At 39.2% G+C, this 18,860-nt stretch overlaps 1 protein-coding gene across 2 annotated transcripts in view; it reads right to left on the reverse strand.

Moving 5' to 3' along the window:
- The window catches only part of npepps (aminopeptidase puromycin sensitive), a 65,154-nt gene extending 50,718 nt beyond the window's left edge, over window positions 1-14,436 (reverse strand). Inside the window, exons 1-2 of one of the 2 annotated variants that reach the window (XM_072703907.1) lie at window positions 13,932-14,436; window positions 500-584 (exon numbers count right to left, since the gene is read on the reverse strand). In XM_072703907.1, coding sequence (XP_072560008.1) covers window positions 500-584; window positions 13,932-14,054 — 208 coding nt within the window. In that variant the 5' untranslated portion in view covers window positions 14,055-14,436. Of the gene's footprint in view, window positions 1-499; window positions 585-13,626; window positions 13,895-13,931 lie in introns of those variants that run through there. The other variant, XM_072703908.1, reaches the window with a different exon arrangement.
- Window positions 14,437-18,860: the final 4,424 nt, after the last annotated feature.

The following is an 18,860-nucleotide window of genomic DNA, read 5'->3' on the forward strand; positions in this document are numbered from 1 at the left end:
TGCTTACTATACAGAGGTCCATTCTGCACTGACACACATTCTGACATAAATCATATTTCAAATACTATTCACACGTCTAATGAGTAAATATGCAGGTACATACATACGTCCACACAAGGACGTCAGCTGAGTAGGCGGTCCTTCAAGGCCACCCAGGACACATTCACGTTCACACTGCTATAAGAATGTGGGCCATACGCATCGCAGACCACCTCCAAATGTGGTTTGAGCAATTGGATCTTAATACATTTTCAATGCATTTTGGGTATGTTCACACTTGTGGAATTTTAAGCACTATCCACTTGTGATCGGATCACCTAGGATGCATGTTAATGCCAGATGTGAACAAGGCCTATCGTGGCATACCGGTGCTAAAACCATATGCAAGTCCAAGGAATACAACAAAACTATCAATATGGCACATACAACTGTCCTTAAAACCATATTCAATATAAAAGCCATGATCATAACTAGTCAAGATGTAGTCTCCTCTACTCACCTTCGCCTCCTTCTGGTGAAAAAGAGGCTGTAATGATGTCAATGTCAGCACAGTTCATAACAATCTGGTTTGTAGCCTGTCTCACCTAGAAAGATAATTAAAAAGTGTCAAAATATTACATTACCTCCAAATAAATACAGAACAAATTTTTATGTGGCAACTGTCAAATTGATCCTTAAGCTGAGAGAAACAAAAAAAAAAAAACATGGTAGTGAGTTAGATTGTGTGAACTGGACTGCTAGCCCAGTCCCGGTAACCCTCATCAATGTTTGCCTATAGGAAATGATCCAGTCCTTGTCGGTTACTTTCTGTGGGGCTATGGTGGCCTAATGGTTAGGGAAGCTCACTTGTAATTGAAAGATTATTGGTTGAAATCCCCGACCAGCAAGGTACTGCTGAATTTGCTGCCCCCTGCTATGTCACGATGTCACATATGGGTTAAATACAGAGGACACATTTCGTTGTTGTGTGCCGTGTTGTGTCAACAATTATGACTGATCACCAAATCCTAAAAGTGAGTGATGTGTGACCATGATTCTGCATCTTGGTTCTGTGGATTTCAAGGCTGGTAGAAGTTTTGCGATTTAAAAAACTTAAAAAGAACTATATTATATTGATGATTAAATTAATATGGTTTCTCTGAATTATCAAACTCTTACACATTAGAAAACCTGACAAGTTAAAAAGCTCAAAGTTCAAGTACTAAATTCTCAGTATTATCAATATTTTTTTTTAACAAAAGGGGGAAAAATCTGTCACAAAAAACCTAGTAAAAATCTGAACGCATTGATTCTCTGTATGTACAAGTGGGGCTCAGGATGCATTGCCATGAAACCATTTTTCAGTATTCAGCTTAATTATCATGGAAGTGACACCATCCTAAAAGTTGTGATGTAGTCAAGACCACCTAAACCGAGACCAAGTCATTACCAAGACCAAGAGAATACCAAGACAGGGTAAGACAGACAAAACCAAGACCAAGGAAGGGCTACAACAAGTCAAGATCAGAAACAGACTAATGTATGAGTCTACATAACACACTAAAATATGTGGAGCATATGCACCATCTTGGGGCTAGGCAGCAATTTGTGTCACAGTATAATTTGAACCATGGATTAAAAAAATATATATATATTTTAGTATAAATGTTTCTGTACAAATTAGATGCACCTTATGGGTTGCATTTGAACTTTAAAGCAGGACATTTTACACCCAATTACAGTACTGTGTTAACCCTTTGAACCCTATCCATTTTTGAGCATCCCCCCCCCCCCCCCCCATTTGATTTTAGGCTCATGACATTGTATTTACATGAGTTAGCCACATATGCCGTATGGTTTTGTTTCCAGGACATTCTGGGCTACTCAGATGTATCACAATTTGATAGTGAAATTGCTGACACATATCTTGATGATATGCTTCTTATGAGGAAAAACTACTTGCACCTATTGGAATTTTTTAGTGTCTTCTCATATAAAAATTTGCAGAAACTACAAATACAATCTTATAAATGTTCACGTGGGAATGCAAGGGTTTCACTGGTGACCTTTCTATGGCTTATTATGAAGAATTGAATTGTGCCCTTCAAATACAAATATCACAATATCAAAATATAGCTTACAAAAAAAATTATATAAAAAAAAAGTAATACAATATCCCAAAAAAGGAATAATGATGCATGCATGCATGGACAAATTAAGAGACCCAAGTTTTACTTGCGGTCCGGTCAGCTCTGGATGGCATGACAAAATGATATGATATATGATGGTATGAAAAAGCTTGATTTCAAATGAGCTGAATATCACAGTCTTTATGTGAGAATTGCACATAAATATGCAATGTTAGTATCAATATGGTACATCTCCTAGCTCTATAAACATACTTTAGCCATTTCTCAAATTCAGCACAAAATACCCTGCTCATTCAGGTCATTCAGTAGCAGTAGCAGTCTTTACGCCAGTATCTAGGCAGGGAGCTTTTGGTAAATGTGTTCCAGTTCTGCAGTAAATATGAATATATTTTACAAATTATTATATTATATACATACAAAACCGCCCAGGAAGCACATAGCAAGTGGTGTCTAGCTTTGCTTTCAACCAGACATAAGCTTGGTATCTTGATCGGGACTGACAATTTATTGTTTAATAATTTATTTGTTTTGTATTATTACAGTAATATGCGATTGCACTTTTTATTTATCAACATTTCATCCATCGCATGTTATAAACTGTAAAAGGGTTTTCTTGTCTCTTTTCTTACAATTTACACTATATAAACTGATGGGTATGGGGAAGAAGTGACAATAACATTAAAGATTGATGGCAACATGCAAACTATTACAGGTGTGTTGACCCCTACCTCGTCAAGTAGGAATGGGCATTGGAGGACTTGGTATGAGGAAAAAAACTCTTATTAAACACCTCGACCCCTACGAGCTGCCCAGGCAGGGGTAAGGTCTGGGGCAGTTCAAAATAAATTTTGGATTGACACTGCATTTAGCAGTGGGGGGGAGAAATATAATTAACCAGTACACATACTTTTGTTGACTGAAATTTGGTGACATTTGCAAAAGTTATATACAATAACGATGAACACTGGCTGTCTTTTTGTTCTTGCTTACCTGTGCATGCCCAAATGTAAAATTTTATAGTTGAATTGATGGCCAGTGTTGCAAATGAATGCACTAATGATCAAATAGGTTTGCAACTAATGAACTTGATCATGAGCATAGTTTAGTCTGGCTAGAGTGAACGACACACAAGAAGTCATAATAAGCAAAACATTTATGGTTGATTTAAACAAGAAATACATTACAACAGTTTAAATGGTCTCAAAATATTGGTGCTGAGTTTGTGCTGAATAAAACCCTATGCAGCACTTTAAGAGAAATGTTTTTTAGATAGGTGACATATATAAAAATGTCAAGGCATGTCAAAAGTGGTTGAAAGACCTCAGACTCAAGCAGTGGGTGGCACCAACTAAGCGCAAGTTCGATCTTCGCATATGATGGATTTAGGATAAACTGTCCCCACATTCAAGTTTTCTGCGTAAACAATCGGATACACCACACAAATAGTTTCAATGCAGCAAATAACAAATTTTATACCACCTTAAAATTAGCTATAGGGTTCATCATAAGAAAAAAAATGTTTAAAAGTGGTGAAAATGCACAAATATGAATAATCTAACAAGCCTTTTTTGTTTTTAACATGTAATACAGCGTTATAAAATTTTATGAATGTGTTGTGTGTTTAATAATGCTTTTTTCCCCTGCTGATTTAGGATAAAACAAGGTCACAGGCTTGATGCATGAACCATAGTGTAGTACGCTAACGTTAGCTGGCAAGCCAGAGAAATAAGTTGCCCTGCTGTTTGTTTTGCGTGATCCTTGTTTCTATTCATTGAGCTCAAGTATCTCATGTAGCAGGACGACTGTCAAGAATCTACAATGAATGTCTAACTTCCTCACAAATGATAAAAATGCTAGTGGCATAACAGACCCCAGCTGATCCGTATGGATCCCGCCGTATGTGAATCGCGGTTTAACTGCAATTGTGCGAAAATTTTATTGCCGCTGTCACTTTTTAAACTTTAATTTCTCACTAGAGTCTAGGACACAGGGAACTTTAGATTTTCTGTGAGAATGTAATAAATAAATAAAATAATTTTAAAAAAAAACTGCACAAATGCAATAGCACTTCCCTCCTACTCATGACACATGCTATTTGCATGTTACAACTTTTGTTTTTCCGAAATAACACATTTTGTGATCTTGAGAAAACGACTTCGGCTATATTGAGATCAAGAGGAAAATAAGTCGTAATCTCGACATATGACAGAAAAACCAATGATGTATGTCCTCTGTTTACTTTTACATTTCACTCGTCCATCAAAAGCTCTGGTGATTATTGTGCTTGCGCCATATAATGCCAGTTACTTTGTGATTGTGACAGCCTTAGCCTCAGGAATCAGGCCTGCTTGTCATACGATTACATGAGGTGAATATTAATGTATCAGAACCTCCTTGAGCGACATGGTGATGCTCATAGGGGAGGAACCACCAGTCAGCCAGTTATTTTTATACAAGACAAAGCTCCTTATCACAGGTAAGGTGAAGTTGAGAACATTAAAGTGATGACAGTCAGAGTCCTGATCTGGACCCTATCAAGAGTTTCTGGAAGGTAATTGACGGCAAAATTATGAAAAACAACTAGAGTTACCAAATTGTGGTGCAGTATTTTACAAAATGTTGGATAAACAGACATAACCAATAAACGATTTCATGTTCGTCAAAGTTTATATTTAACAACTGTATATGCTTTTTTTTTTTTTAATATACAAATCTCATACCAGCCACCTGACCAAAGCTGGCAACCCTGCATTTTATTTGAAAGGAACTGTAAAATGCACTGTTTTCAGCTGAAGCAGCTTGTAATTCCCTTTGCATTGTTCCTCCGACAACTAGCACAAATGAGAAACAGTGGTACCTCGACCCACAAACAGTCCTGTTCACGAACAAATCGGGTTACAAAACAGACATTCAAAAATTTTTTATACCAGTTTGCGAACCGTGTTTCAAACTGCGAACACACAAACATCCCCCAAAAGCACCCCAAAGAACCACCCGAAACATGAAGTGTACATTATGCCCAAGAATGGTTGTAGAATTTATAAATAACTAAAGACATACATCTACATCTCTTCAGAGGTCGAATATTTGAAAAAGAAAAAGAGAACATGTACGTTCTGTTATAGCAGTACCTTTCAATGATTGATAAACATGTTTGTGATGCTTTTTAACACATATCCATATATGAAATTAAAATACTTCATTAATAACAAACTCCTATTTAAGTGTTATATTCTACATTCACACATAGTGGCAACTGCGTTGTCATGCCCTGCTTGTCCGATCCTCCCGTGTGCCACGCCCCCTCGTTACCTCGAGTGGAATCCCTGTATTGATCAGCTGTTGAGAGTTGCTGTCATTAGTCCTGTGTATTTAAGTCTGCGTTTCGGTTCGTTTCCCCAGTCCGGTGTCATTGTAATGTCATTCAACGTTCTTGCGTGTTTCCCTGTGTACAATCCTGAATAAACCCCGTGTTCCTTGACTTCCTGGGTTCCAGCTCGTGTTTCCCCACTCCATGTATCATGACATACGTATTTTTTGTTTACAGTAAACAAAATTTCATTGCCATACAACGCATTGCACAAAATGTACATGAAAATTTTAGGCATAAGAAAATAATTCAGTATAAATTTTTTTTTTTTTTTTAAATCACATTTTCGAAATTACTGTATTGTTTTTGACTGTTACACCATCTTTTAATGCTGAATGTCATTTTTGGGGGGGATGTTTTGTGGTTCTTTTCCATGTTTTGGCATCTTTCGAGCGACCAGCCCGCCAACAAGCATATGCTCAGTTGAACTGTTTTATTTAATTTAGCATTATTTGTGTATAATTTAAGTTTATTATTTTAAGTCTATATTCTTGGTCGCAGAAAAATGAAAAAATGAAAAAATTCAGTGTTTGAGGTTTGAACAAATTATTTGTATTTACATTATTTTAAACAGGAAAAATTGATTCAGGTCGCAAACTTTTCGGGTCACAAACTGAGTCGAACAAATTAAGTTCGTGAGCCAAGGTACCACTGTACATATTTTAAAAAAAATTACACAAGGGACAAGGAACAAGACATACTAGTCCTCTGAACACTTGGAAAAGTGTAATACCATGATATGACCATCCATGATCCAAAAATACTATGATAATTTTAGGTCATATTGCCACCCCTAGTCTCTTGTTCTCTAATTCTGATCATCACTGTATACCAGATACACAAATGAAGTGTGCATACACACGCACGGATGTAAAGGCCAAGGTCAATGTGCAACTGTATTTGTTAAAACGATGTAGGCATCCCAGATGAGTTGAATGTTGATGGAATGAAATGGTTTTCTGTTCACAAAAGCAGCTTCTGGTGCTTTTATAGAAATGTGCATGCAGCCAACAGCACCAACATTAGGACAGCTCCCATCATATTTGTGCATGTGCAATGTCCTAAAGGTGCCATGATGCTGCAGGTGATATGCGTATACATGGGGTCTTTTATACCTCCATGCGGGTGCACATGGGTTGGTGCCTACCTACCTGGATTTCCCAGTAAGCACATTTGTAACATGGATTAACACATTTATTGCATTTAAAAAATGTATACGTTGATCAACACAACATTAGTGCTAAATTTGTGTTATATATCAGATATCATAAAAATGTTTCTGTATTTATTAATGCGCGAAAACTGTGAATGTAACTTGGGTGCATACGAAAATACAAACGAAAAAGACAAGAAACAAAGTCCTTATAGATAACCCTGCAGGTTCGGTATGAAACTGCATTATGCGACGCTGCTCCCATTTTGGGGCAATCCGTTTCAAAATTAAAATCCAGTTCCACCAATACAATGCCTGTACTACGTGTGGAATAAGATCCATCAAGCATTTTTTGTCTCAACAAGCATTGCATTGTTTGCAGCTGCGGGGTCAGTTCAGTTCCAAAACCATGTGTGTTCCGACAGTCTGAGAAATTCAATTATCAGCAGCATTCTCTTACACTTACTGCCAAGAGTTGTGCCAAGACACAAAACAGTGCCGAAATATCACTTGCACAATATATCTATGGACTACATTAAGCAAAAGTCTTTTGTTGAGTTTGCCTAACTAATTTTTGTTAAATTTCTCACCAATGTGAAACAGCGTGAGCAAAGAAAAAATAATTATTGGCTCAGAAAGCGCATGCAGACCTCACAAAAACAGCCGAGGTATACTTCAGAATAAATAGACCACAAAAATAGAATGGATAAATGACAACTAATTATATAGCTACATATTTAAAATAGCTTATTTATTATTTAGTTTTTTTCTCCTTTATCTACACATTCTCATATTTGACAATGCTTGACTCAGGCGGAATAGGTTTTACTTATACGATCAGAAAAATGGAACATAAGTCATTAAAAAAAAAATCAGACCACACCAAAGTATCACAAACAATTAAATTCAGGAAATAACCTCAGTGTTCAAAAAGGTCATTTAAAAATATTCTACCTCAAAGTGCAGCCAACAGTTAATAACAATGACATGACGGGAGCCAATACATGGCTTTTGTGCATATAAAACAGCCTAACCCGGCCCAAACGAGTACCAGCCATCCTTACCGATAGGCTGATTAGTTTCATGTCTACACTGTATACCATTATACAACTTTTGTAGTGAAGTTCCAACAAAAATACTAGCAACTAATAGTCCTTTAAACAAAAAACTGGGCAAAGATAAAAATGTACCATATTTCCAACAAGTCCATCTAAATAAGTATCATAGCATTGTAGAGCTGGGCGATATGGCCTAAAAATAAAATCAGATTTTTTTCACAATAAATCCGATTTTCAAATTTAATCGATTTCCCCCTCCCCTACTCAAAATCAAACTACAAATGACAAATAAATGGTTCAAAACAAGTTTTACCTTTATTTTTTTACTTTAGAGTTAAACTTCAATCTGACAAGCCAAAAGAGATGCTTGTAAGGGAGATGGCAGACCATGCCATTGTAAAAACTTGTAAAAGCTTTTAGCATGTTAATGAATCCCGGTTTTTCACTCCTGGTACCGTTAAAACTATTTTAATTATAGACTGAATTCCGATATAGTTTTGTCTAATATCACCGGTGCCAGCACTGCCACACTATTTTATAAGACATGCATTGGCCAATCATGTAGCACTTCTCCCAAATATTAGACATCTCCTACCACCCTGCAAAAAAGAAATTTGCCGCCCACCACGCCCCCCCCCCCCCCCCGCACGAGGCAACATGGCTGTCGACCAGCAGAGCTCCGCTGTAAAAATGTCCAATTTACCACTCAACTAAAGGGCATTTTTTCACCACACCAGGTACTACACTTTTGATACTTCAAGAAGGTACCAACAGTAAAGTACTTCATGGTGTAGGTTTTCCATTGGCGTAAAAACCAGTACCAGCACCGAATGACATCATAATGCAAGGCAGGGTATTTTGCACTGAAATCGAAAAATGGCTTGTAGTATATTAAAGAACTGGACAATGTGAAATATTAATACCAACATCACATCTTATGCACATCCAACATCGCTAGTTGGCTAGATTACCGCCAGTTTAGGTACAGGTATTATAACGCAGAGTTCCCCCCCTCCCCATACTTTACAGATCCCGTTGGAGAAATTCTTTTTACGCCTCCCCCAATCCCCCAATTTTCTCTGTAAGTGAGAGTAAACTGGGCATGAAGGGCAGCCACCCATAGCAGCACCCAGGCAGATGGGGGTTAAGAGCCTAGCTCAAGGACCCGCAGATGTGCCAAGGCCAGGCTTGGTAAAGTCTCACCAAAACATTTTTACTCTATCATAGGAAAAAAAACTTAAAAAGTTTTGCAATTTCAATGATTATTCCTTTTTCAAGATTATCCAGTACATGTTTAACAATCAGTTTAAAGTTTACCTCGGCTGCTTTTGCATGCTTTTCGCATGCTTTTCATCCTTGCCGTTTAAATGACTCCTAGACAGGTTCATGAGATATTTGTTTAACTCCTTTTGTGTTAATAAATACCCCAGTAATTATTGCAACAAAATCACATTGTGATATCTGTAAATTTTTCAAAATTGAACTGTCATAGTATATAATACAAAAAAACACTATTTCTTATGCTATCCTGATCTTGTTGTACCTGTTCTAACTAGATCGCAATTAAAGTTTGTGTAGCTTCATTTGTCCACGCATCCATTATTAATTTTATTATTTTTTTACGTCTGACATAGCAAGTCAACCGGAAAAAGCCCAATACTAACAAGCTGAAAGGAGCCATATCACCACCTATCGTACAGGAGTCAGACAAACTTCGTTCAATAAATCAATTCCCCTCCTGTGCATGTATGCTGGGACAAGGACAGTACTCTATTTAATCGGACTAGTCGAGCTATAATCGTAGCTCGACTTAGCTATGCATGTAAGAGTACTGAGAAAATAAGAGTCTTCAGTTTTACTGTATTACTGATAAATACTTTGGTAACAATACAATAAATTTGTTTTCAGCATATAGCTTAGTCAAAATGATTAAATTTCAGAATAATCCCAAAAAGAAAACACTCACAGGAGCGCATTTATTTTTTTAGGCATTGGAAGATTTTAATGCAAAAAAAAAAAAAAAAAAAACCTTCAGGTGTGAGGCAACCTCTTTGTGCAGTAATATCTTCTGCTGTGGAAAAAACCTTTCAGCAGGCACACTAGTTCCAGGGATTCAAAGGTAGCGCTGAATCATATTAATGCCTGTATTTCCAGATTTCCTCAGCCAGCCTTTCTTCAAATCTGTTACATTTGTTTTCAGTTTGATCAAAGATGGTAGAAAAGGTGTTCATGTACAATGTTTGATTGCTTCTCCTTTCTGACTTTCTGCTACTTTTCCACTGTCTAATGAATGCTTGAGGTGCATTTGGGTAACTAAATGGAACGTCGTTGTTTTTTGAGTTTTCCAACATACACACCATTGATCGCTTCCCCCCCTCCCAACACGGTTTGCACGCTTAACTGTCGGTGACGAACATTACGTTATCACAGTTTGAGATTTTTCATATTGCCACAATACTTAATCCCTGTACTGCACACATTGCAGATGGCTTTGCATTTTGTCCAGCTCCTCCTTGCCATTTAAGTTTTTTAATCCAAAATACTCCCAAACATCTTCTTTTAGGACTAAACACACTGCTTTCAGAGGGTCACCTTCACTACTGCTTTTAAGCTTCATTGCAGGGCTCCAGATTGTGACCACAGACTCACATTTTGTGACCAAAATATTTGGGCACAACTTATTTAAATTAAAGCCTAGTTCATACTTCACTTTCAGCTGGAAATGCGGATGGTCACGGTCGATGCATGCATACAGCAGTGATATACCACCAGACTAGGAGAGGGCAAATGTATTGCAACAAACACAAATACAAGCAGTGTAGTGAAACAAGTAAACTTTCATGAACAGTTTTATAAATATTATTCAGCTTGGGCAGTATTACAGTAGTAAGACACACCACAGTATTTTTGAAATCCTTACAACAAAATTAGCAGACATCCCAAGTACCTTGTAAGTTTCAAGTTCACCCATACTGGTTGCAACATGAGTTCACATCAATAAAATAGGTTTACAAATGTTTTTTAAAAAGTGTATTTTTTAGATCAAGGAGTCATTTACATTTAGCTTGATAGTACTACCAACATGTTTTATTAGATTACTCAGTTATTAATAAAATAATGACATTTGAGCTAAATCTGTGAATTTGTCAAGGTAATAAAATCATGCCGGTTAAGAAAACATAGCACTATCGATCTGCAATGCACACTGAAAACCTAACAATTAGGGGTGCACCGATCGATCGGCGCACCGATCTATCGGCCTCGATCACGTTAATTTGAGGGGATCAGAAATCGACCATATTCCCATGAGATCCACCGATCTTAGTTATATGCTTTTAAATCAGCCTTTTCTCCCATTCCCGAGAGAGGTGCAGTGCAGGCTGCCTCCCTCCCGCCCGCCCAATACATTTTTACAAAATTAGAGAAATTAAAGTCTGGAAGAAAAAATATGATTTTGTAGTTCAAACAGCAATGCTCATTTATATGTTCATTTATATTTGAGGACACTACCTCATGTTTTGTGAGTATTCATATCAATTTACTCAATAAAAATGGAAACATTGAAGTAATTGTCTTTTAGTTATGAAAGAAACAAGATCGGCAAAAAAAAAATCGAGATCGGCAGGTAAGGTTGTCTAAGGATCGGTGATCGTTGATTGGCCAGAAAACTGCAATCGGTGCACCCCTACTAACAATACATTGTGTTATACTATCAAGTAAAATGTAAACGATTTCTAATTAAGAAAAACATTCCTTTAAAAAGCATTTGTGAGTGTATTTTAGTAATAAATCAAGTAAGTGATAAAACGTGTCGCAATGGAGTTAAACATTAATCTAATAAAACGACAGTTGTATTATCAAGTTAACTGTAAACGATTTCTTAATAATTAGAACATTTTTTGCAAAACGTTTGTAATCGTTGATGTGAACTGCAGCGGTAAAGATGAACTTGAAACATACCCAAGTACCTTGAAACTGCGTCATGGACCTACACAGCTGAATGATACGTTATGGGGGAAGGAATTTGGATGGTGGAAGAGATTTGGCAAGACACACTCCCTAAAGGAGCAGAGTATTTTTTGTGCAAGATTTTCCAGTTCAATTTGTCAATATTCTAAAATCCCTTGCGGGCCGGATAAGAACTTTCATCAGGCCAGTTCCGGCCGGCAGGTCATATGTTTCACACCCCTGATCTACCACAAGTTATACATATCCAGAAATACTTTTAACAACAAAAAACTAATACAAGACAATACTTTCTGTGCAAATAAAATCTTGAGTTTTTGTGTTTGAGACATGCACAGTTTTCTCAACATATTCTGTTAATGAAATTCAAAAAATGTAAACATTTCCAAGTTTGTTTTAATTCAAATGAAACTAAAATCAGATTTTGTTTCACTGTATTGAAAATGTTGATCATGTATTACTAAACCGAATCATATCGCAATAACATTTCAAATATCGGCTGATATCAAATGACTGCATTGCAAAATCAAATCAAATTGTATCATGACACATCTTATAACTCAGCATGAATGAACTCAGCAGTCCATTCAATTTAATAACTGCATGTACATGAAATGCCACATTCATATCACCATCACACATCATGCAAGGCTACTAATGAGGGCAGCACAGTGGGTATAAGTGTCGCTGCACACCGCCACTTTGTACGTGCGTGTCTGTGGAGTTTACACATTCACCCTACATGTGCATGACTTTTCAGCGGATCCACCGGTATCCTTCTACTGTCCACAAACATGCAACTTTGGGGAACTGGAACTAAAATTGACTGTATGCATGTTGGAGTGTTAGGGCTGCATGGTGTAATACCATGATTATTTGAGATATTTCTGCTAAAAAAAAAAAAAAAGATTACATTTACAAGAAATAAATAACGGAACAGAAGAGAAAATGATGCCATCTATACAAAAAGACGACCATCTATCCATCCATCTTCTAGAACTGCTCGTGCTATGCAGGGTTGTTGGGGTCCGGACCCTATGCAGGAAGCTATGGGCACATTTTTTGCTACCCTGAGTATTCAGGAAAACGTTTATGGTAAAGTGCATTTAACAACCAGAATTTGATGTTTATTTGGGGGGTTTGGCAAATATACTCTAAAACTTGCCCTGAAGTTATCAAAAACATAATGATGGGTTTTTACATTTCAGGTACAATAGATAAGTGTAATATTAACTTTTGGAATCTGCTTTTTATTTTTCGGATGAACGCCATTAAAACTTCCTGAAAACTGAAATTTAGCAACTGCATTACGTTAAGTTTGTGAAATGATATCTGGTCCGCCCCCAGTTTAGCTTGATGAACTTATTACAGGGTTAGGCAGGAGACATCAATTTGCGGCCTCCGTACAATTCATGAGTTCAAAATTATTGACTTGAAGCCTATCAGTGTATGGTTAAACAGTAGCATGTTGTATATACAAACTTATATGCCTTAAATTATCTCTGTACTGAAGCAGATGTGTAGTCAACTGATGACGGGGCTTCGCCTGAAAATATTTATTGAGGTTTTTCTGCTGGCAAAATGTGTAAGCGCATCTACTTTGAAAGCTTCGTGACAACTGTACAAAGTAAAACATGAAAAAACTTCAGATAATGATATGTGGTGACAGAAGTGTGATATAAAATTCTAAAATATAACCTATTCAGTCAAACAAACTATCAATTTACCAAAATAGATTTAAAAGAATATTACTTTATAAACCTATAAAAAAAATCAGGATAAATCAGGTCAAAACAAATCACTCGTTTGCTGAAACAACTAAACACACCACTTAACTGAACCGACTTCTGGGTATTTCGACACAAAACGGATACATTTCAGAATACAAGTTAAAACAAGCCGCACAAGCAGCGAAAACGTTAAGGCGAAAGTTTTTGGGTAAATATTTACCTCGAGTATTACAAGATAGCAAACTAGCTGGTTATATTGGTAGTTTAACCGTCCCTGACGCAGGCGGCTCCAAGCTGACAGCGTCCGTGTGGGTTTACACATTGTCTTTCAATTTCACAATACAGCTAATTTAAACGAGAAGCTAGACCATATAATGGACACTAGTAAAAGCTAGCGCGTGAATTAACTAGCGTCAGCCAGCCGCCCATGCGAGTACATTAAATTACATAAGGTGTCCCCCGCTGTGGCGTCTGATCGCTAACCGTAGCAGTGTAAAACCTCAATATTTCGCACTCTCCCTGTACCTCAACCTCGGCCTCCAGCTTGCCCTCGAAGGTGAAGTCGACGAGATCGGGCTTCAGGCAGAGGCCGTAGTTTACGGGGGAGACGTCGGCTGGCAGCCGCACGAAGGGCCTCCTCTCGGGCATGGTGTCTGGATTCCTGCCTTGTAGCGTTTGCAGAGACGGTGCCCTGTGTACCCGCTCACGGTCTGATTATGTATAAGCCGTCTTCTCAAATTGCACTAGAAGGACTGCGAGTACCAAACTAGGCTCAGACTGACGGTGTCGTGGATAAACGGTAGTAGGAAACCACAGTCAAAAGCTAAAAGCATTAAGCTAACTAAATATCCTATATAACTCAATAACTAGCCACCCGACCAGCATAGCATTAGAACGCAAGGGCGGGCTAAACAATCCTGCGTAAGCACGTACGTGCTTACGCGCGTAACACCAATACTTCCTCGTACTTCTCCGTGAGAACCCGCGGCCCTGTCCTAATATTCTCCTTGCCGATGCCCGACTTACTGCACACGCGTCTGCGCATACGCATGCGTACACCACTACACTTTGCGACGCTGCCCGATTTGCAGCACGCATGTGCATTATATTTCACGTCATCACGCAGGGGTTGTCACCAGTTTTTATATATATATACTTATATATAAAGTTTTATATATATATTTTATATATACATATGTATATATATATATTAGGAATTGCTATTCCTGTAAAGTAATAGTTGTAGATGTGTAAAGCCATTGTTTATACTAATAAAAGAAATAAAGATTTAGTCACAAGGTTAAAGGAAGGGATTATTACCCCAACTGAATCAGGGTCCATAAAGGGTTGATCAATCTGTAATAACATTTGATTAGTTCAGGACCTTATATATTATGTCTCATTTACAGATGATGATGATGATGATTTGGTTATGTTTTTGGATTTTCATGAGACTTTTGATTTGTTAGAACATGCGTTTATTTTGAATACATTCGGCTTTGGTTTTGGAGAAAATTTAGAAAATATTATTAGTATGTTATATAAGAAAATCAACAGCTCTGTCATGGTGGCTGAAGGTACACCTTCAAGACCTGACGTAAGCAGAAGGATTAGACAAGGATGCGGTATTTCCCCAATTTTGTTTATTATGGTTGTTGAATTATTCTAGTAAACAATTCAGCTAGGACTGAATATTTTGGGTCAAGATGTGACTCTCTACCAGAAGTGATTATCATCCAGTTAGCTGACAATACAACTTTTTGTTGAAAAATAAAAAACAGATGCTACTGGCCATACAGACAACAGAGGGATTCTCAAAAGTATTTGGTTTATGTTTAAGTCTGAAGAAATTTGAGATCATGACAATTCACAACTATCCGGCTATTGTTTATATATACCTAGGAAATCAGAGGTTAGATACTTGAGAATGTGCATTTGTAAAAGTGTGGAGACTAGTGAGAACAAAAAATGTTTAAAAATGCCATGGTAAAATGTAAAGGATTACTCAACAATTGTTACAAAGAGATAGCACTATTTTTTGAAGAACACTGATAATAAAAATAGATTTTACCCCACCTATTCTTTGACCATGTGATTTAGATGTATTTAAGAAACAAATCAATTACATTTCAACTTTAATTGGAAAAACAAGTATCACTATATAAGGAAAATTGATCTTATAAAACATTGCAAAGAATTGGTAATTAAAGCCATTGATTTTAATTTGATGATGAATGGAGTAATTAAAATTAAAATGCTCCAGTCTTTCATAAGGAATAGTAATCTATTGTGGTTTTCATTTTCCTAAGACTTTTTGACCAGTTGGGGTATTGACTTTTTACTGGAGTGTGATGTACAATTTTAGCCTTTATAATGTTCCAATATGGAGCAATCAATTTAAAGTTTTGAGTAGAAGGAGTTCCATATTTGTTAAGAACTGGCAGGAAAGAGGAATATGGTCAGAAATTCATCTAATGGATGAAGAAGGGAATGTTACTGAGACATGAGGGTTTTAATAAGAAATAAAATCTGAATTGCTTTTTCGCTGAATTTTGTAATGTACATCATAGTATACCTATAGTGTTTTTGCACATATTTAAAGACTAACTATCAAACACGAAAACTGCCAAAGTTAATTACTGATAATGTAGATTTGTTGGACAAAAAAACACAAAAAAACCCCCACAAAAAACATACTTTAAAAAAAAATAAAAAATCATTAACTCTTTGTATCCTGGCCTAGCAAAATGAAGTAGAGTTTTAAGAGATTATGGAAAACTGAAAATGAAATATTTAATATTTAAAATACTCTGTTCTCCAAAAGCACCGGAGGATCTCCTCAAGCAGTTGGAGAACTGGCCTATGGAGTGGAGGTGGAGGAGCTTGAGCTGGTGGAGAGCTACCTGCTTGATGAAGAGGCAAATTCCCTGCTCATGTCCAGAGGTGTCTGAGCTCCACCCAACTCCAGGGGTGTCAGAGCTTCACCCATCTCCAGGGATCCCTGCTGTGCCCTGCCCTTCTCCTGAGGAGCTCCGCCCATCGCCTGAGGTGTTCAAGCTCTGTTAGTTCTCTGAGAAGCTCCACCTGTCTCCGCAGGGGCCCACTGAGCTCCACCTCTCTCCCAGGATGGCCGCCAATCTGCTGTCTGGCTCACCGCAGCCAGCCACTGATCTGCCTGTTGGCTCTCCGAAGCCCTGTATTAGATCCTGCCACAGAAAGCAGAGACTAAGGGGGAGGGTGGAACCGACATCCTGCCCAGGGGATGCCGCTGTCGTGCCCCCTGCCCAGGAGATGTTATTACTCCTTTGTCTGTTCCTCGTGGGATCCCTGCCGAACCCTGCCGAACCTGTCCAACCGAGCCCCACCTGTCTTCTACGGTCTCCAGTTCGTGTCCAGACTTGTCTGAGCTCTGCGACTCCAGAGGCGTTTGTGCTCCTCCCACCTCTCAAGGCCCCATCCAAGCCCCATCAGTCTCCTGAGGCACTCATCTATGGCCCCGACCCTCTGCTGGCCTCCAGCCCTGAACCCGACTTTCTGGATGCCACCTGCTCAGGGAGGGTGACTCCAGAAGAGGACCTTCCAGATGGCCTGGAGTGGGACCCCTCTGGTCTGGCTCTGAGTCCTGCACTATGGACCCTGGTTCCTACCCTGAAATTGAACCCCCCATGTCCCCTGTCCCAAGGTGACCTCCGGTATCGATGAGGGTCCAAGAAGGGGGCCGGCTGTGTCTCAATCCCCTGGAGAAGGATAAAGGGGCACAGCATCCATGGCCACCGCTCCAGCCCCTCAGGGCCATGCTGCCCAGCAGGCCCCTCCGTTTCCTGGTTCTGCCCCTTCCCTATTCTCTCCCTGCAGGTTCCCCTTCACCTTCAGGCCCTTGCCCTGCGGCCCCAGCAGCGACCCTTGTTCCTGCCCTGTGACTCCCGCAGCACCTCTCGGCCCCAGCCCTGCCTTCCCCTTGACTCAACCTGGCCCTACTGGCCTCCTGAGACCTGGGGGGGGCTCGTACTCCAGGGTCTTGTGCCCTGTTTGGTCCTCTGATGTCAGTCTGCCCCTGTCTCTGGTTCTCTCCATGTCGGTTCAGTCCTGAGGTGTGGGGGTGTGTCAGTCTGTCCTGTCTTGTGTGTCTGCCCTGTTCACCTCATTATCCCTAGCCCTGTGCTCACTTCCCGGCCCTGAGAGTGTCCTCTTAGTTGTGTGCACCCGAATATCAATGATAGACCCTGTGTCTCGCGTCTGATCCTGTATCCATGGTCCTGTGTCGCCAGTTCTGGTCTGTCTGCAGTTCCTGGGTGGTGTCTGTCTTGTCAGATCCTGTCCTGACTTTGTGTTTACGCCCTGGTATTGGGTCCCTCTCGATCCCCTCCTGTCTGTCCTGTATGCCCGGAGTGCATCTGTTGGGGGGTGAGGGGGGGTACTGTCATACCCTGCATCCCTGCCCCTCTCGTTCACTCCTTAGTGTGGATCTAATGAGCACCACCTGTTCCTAATCTGTCTTACCTCTTGTTTCAGCCCTCATGTGACTCACTCCAGCTGCCCCTCATCTGCTCCCTCGTTAGTTGTGTATGAGTGCCTCCTAGTGCTGTGCTCCCCAGTCTGGTCATTGATGTCACTACCTGCGTGTGCTCCTCAGTGTGCCCTGGGCCTAGTGTTTCTGCCTTATCCTCCCTATCTCATTTTGACCCCTCATGGTCTGTTTCCCTTGCCCTGCCTGTATGGTAGTTTGCTTTAATAAAGCCCTTTTGGGTTTCCCTCATACCTGCTTTTGCCTCTGTCCTTGCCCGTGACATGACATCTGGGGGGAAGAAAACAGAGGCATTTTCTTGTAACAGTCGCCAGTATAAGGGCTTAGTGAGTCCGCACATTAATATTTGTTGCATATTTTTTTCCTTTTTGCAATTTTTAGTCACAGGGATGTCACTGTATTATTATATTAAAGGCTGTGAATTAATTTTTTTTAGGATGACGCTTCATGAAGCACATGAGGTGTTGCACAAATGTGTCGAGAAAAAATGTTGCTGTTTCGTGACATTAAACAGCGACATCTGGTGGACTGAGGACGTTATACCAGACAACCCAGATGAACCTCATTGAATTACATTTTTTTGTGGACACTTACAAATGTACATTAGTATGAATTTCAATGTTAACCAAAATTAAGCAAACTAGTGTCTAGATATTTTCATTTACGTGACACTGTATGTGGGAAGTACATAACATAAGATTTTTTGTTACATTTTAGCTAATTTATTTGACACTTTTATCTAGAACAGCTTATGGGTGGGTTACAATTTAGGTATGTTCTCTGCAGAGCATGTGAGCGGAGTGGAGCGGAGCTTGAGCGAGGGGCGGAGCGGGTGGAATTTGGTCAGAGCGCGGTTTTTTAGTTAAGGCTGGAGCGGTCGCAATTTCGCTCAGACTAGATCCACGAGGTGATCTATTGGCGTACACAGC

This window comes from Paramormyrops kingsleyae, chromosome 20 (assembly GCF_048594095.1).
Source record: "Paramormyrops kingsleyae isolate MSU_618 chromosome 20, PKINGS_0.4, whole genome shotgun sequence".
Lineage (NCBI taxonomy): Eukaryota > Metazoa > Chordata > Actinopteri > Osteoglossiformes > Mormyridae > Paramormyrops > Paramormyrops kingsleyae.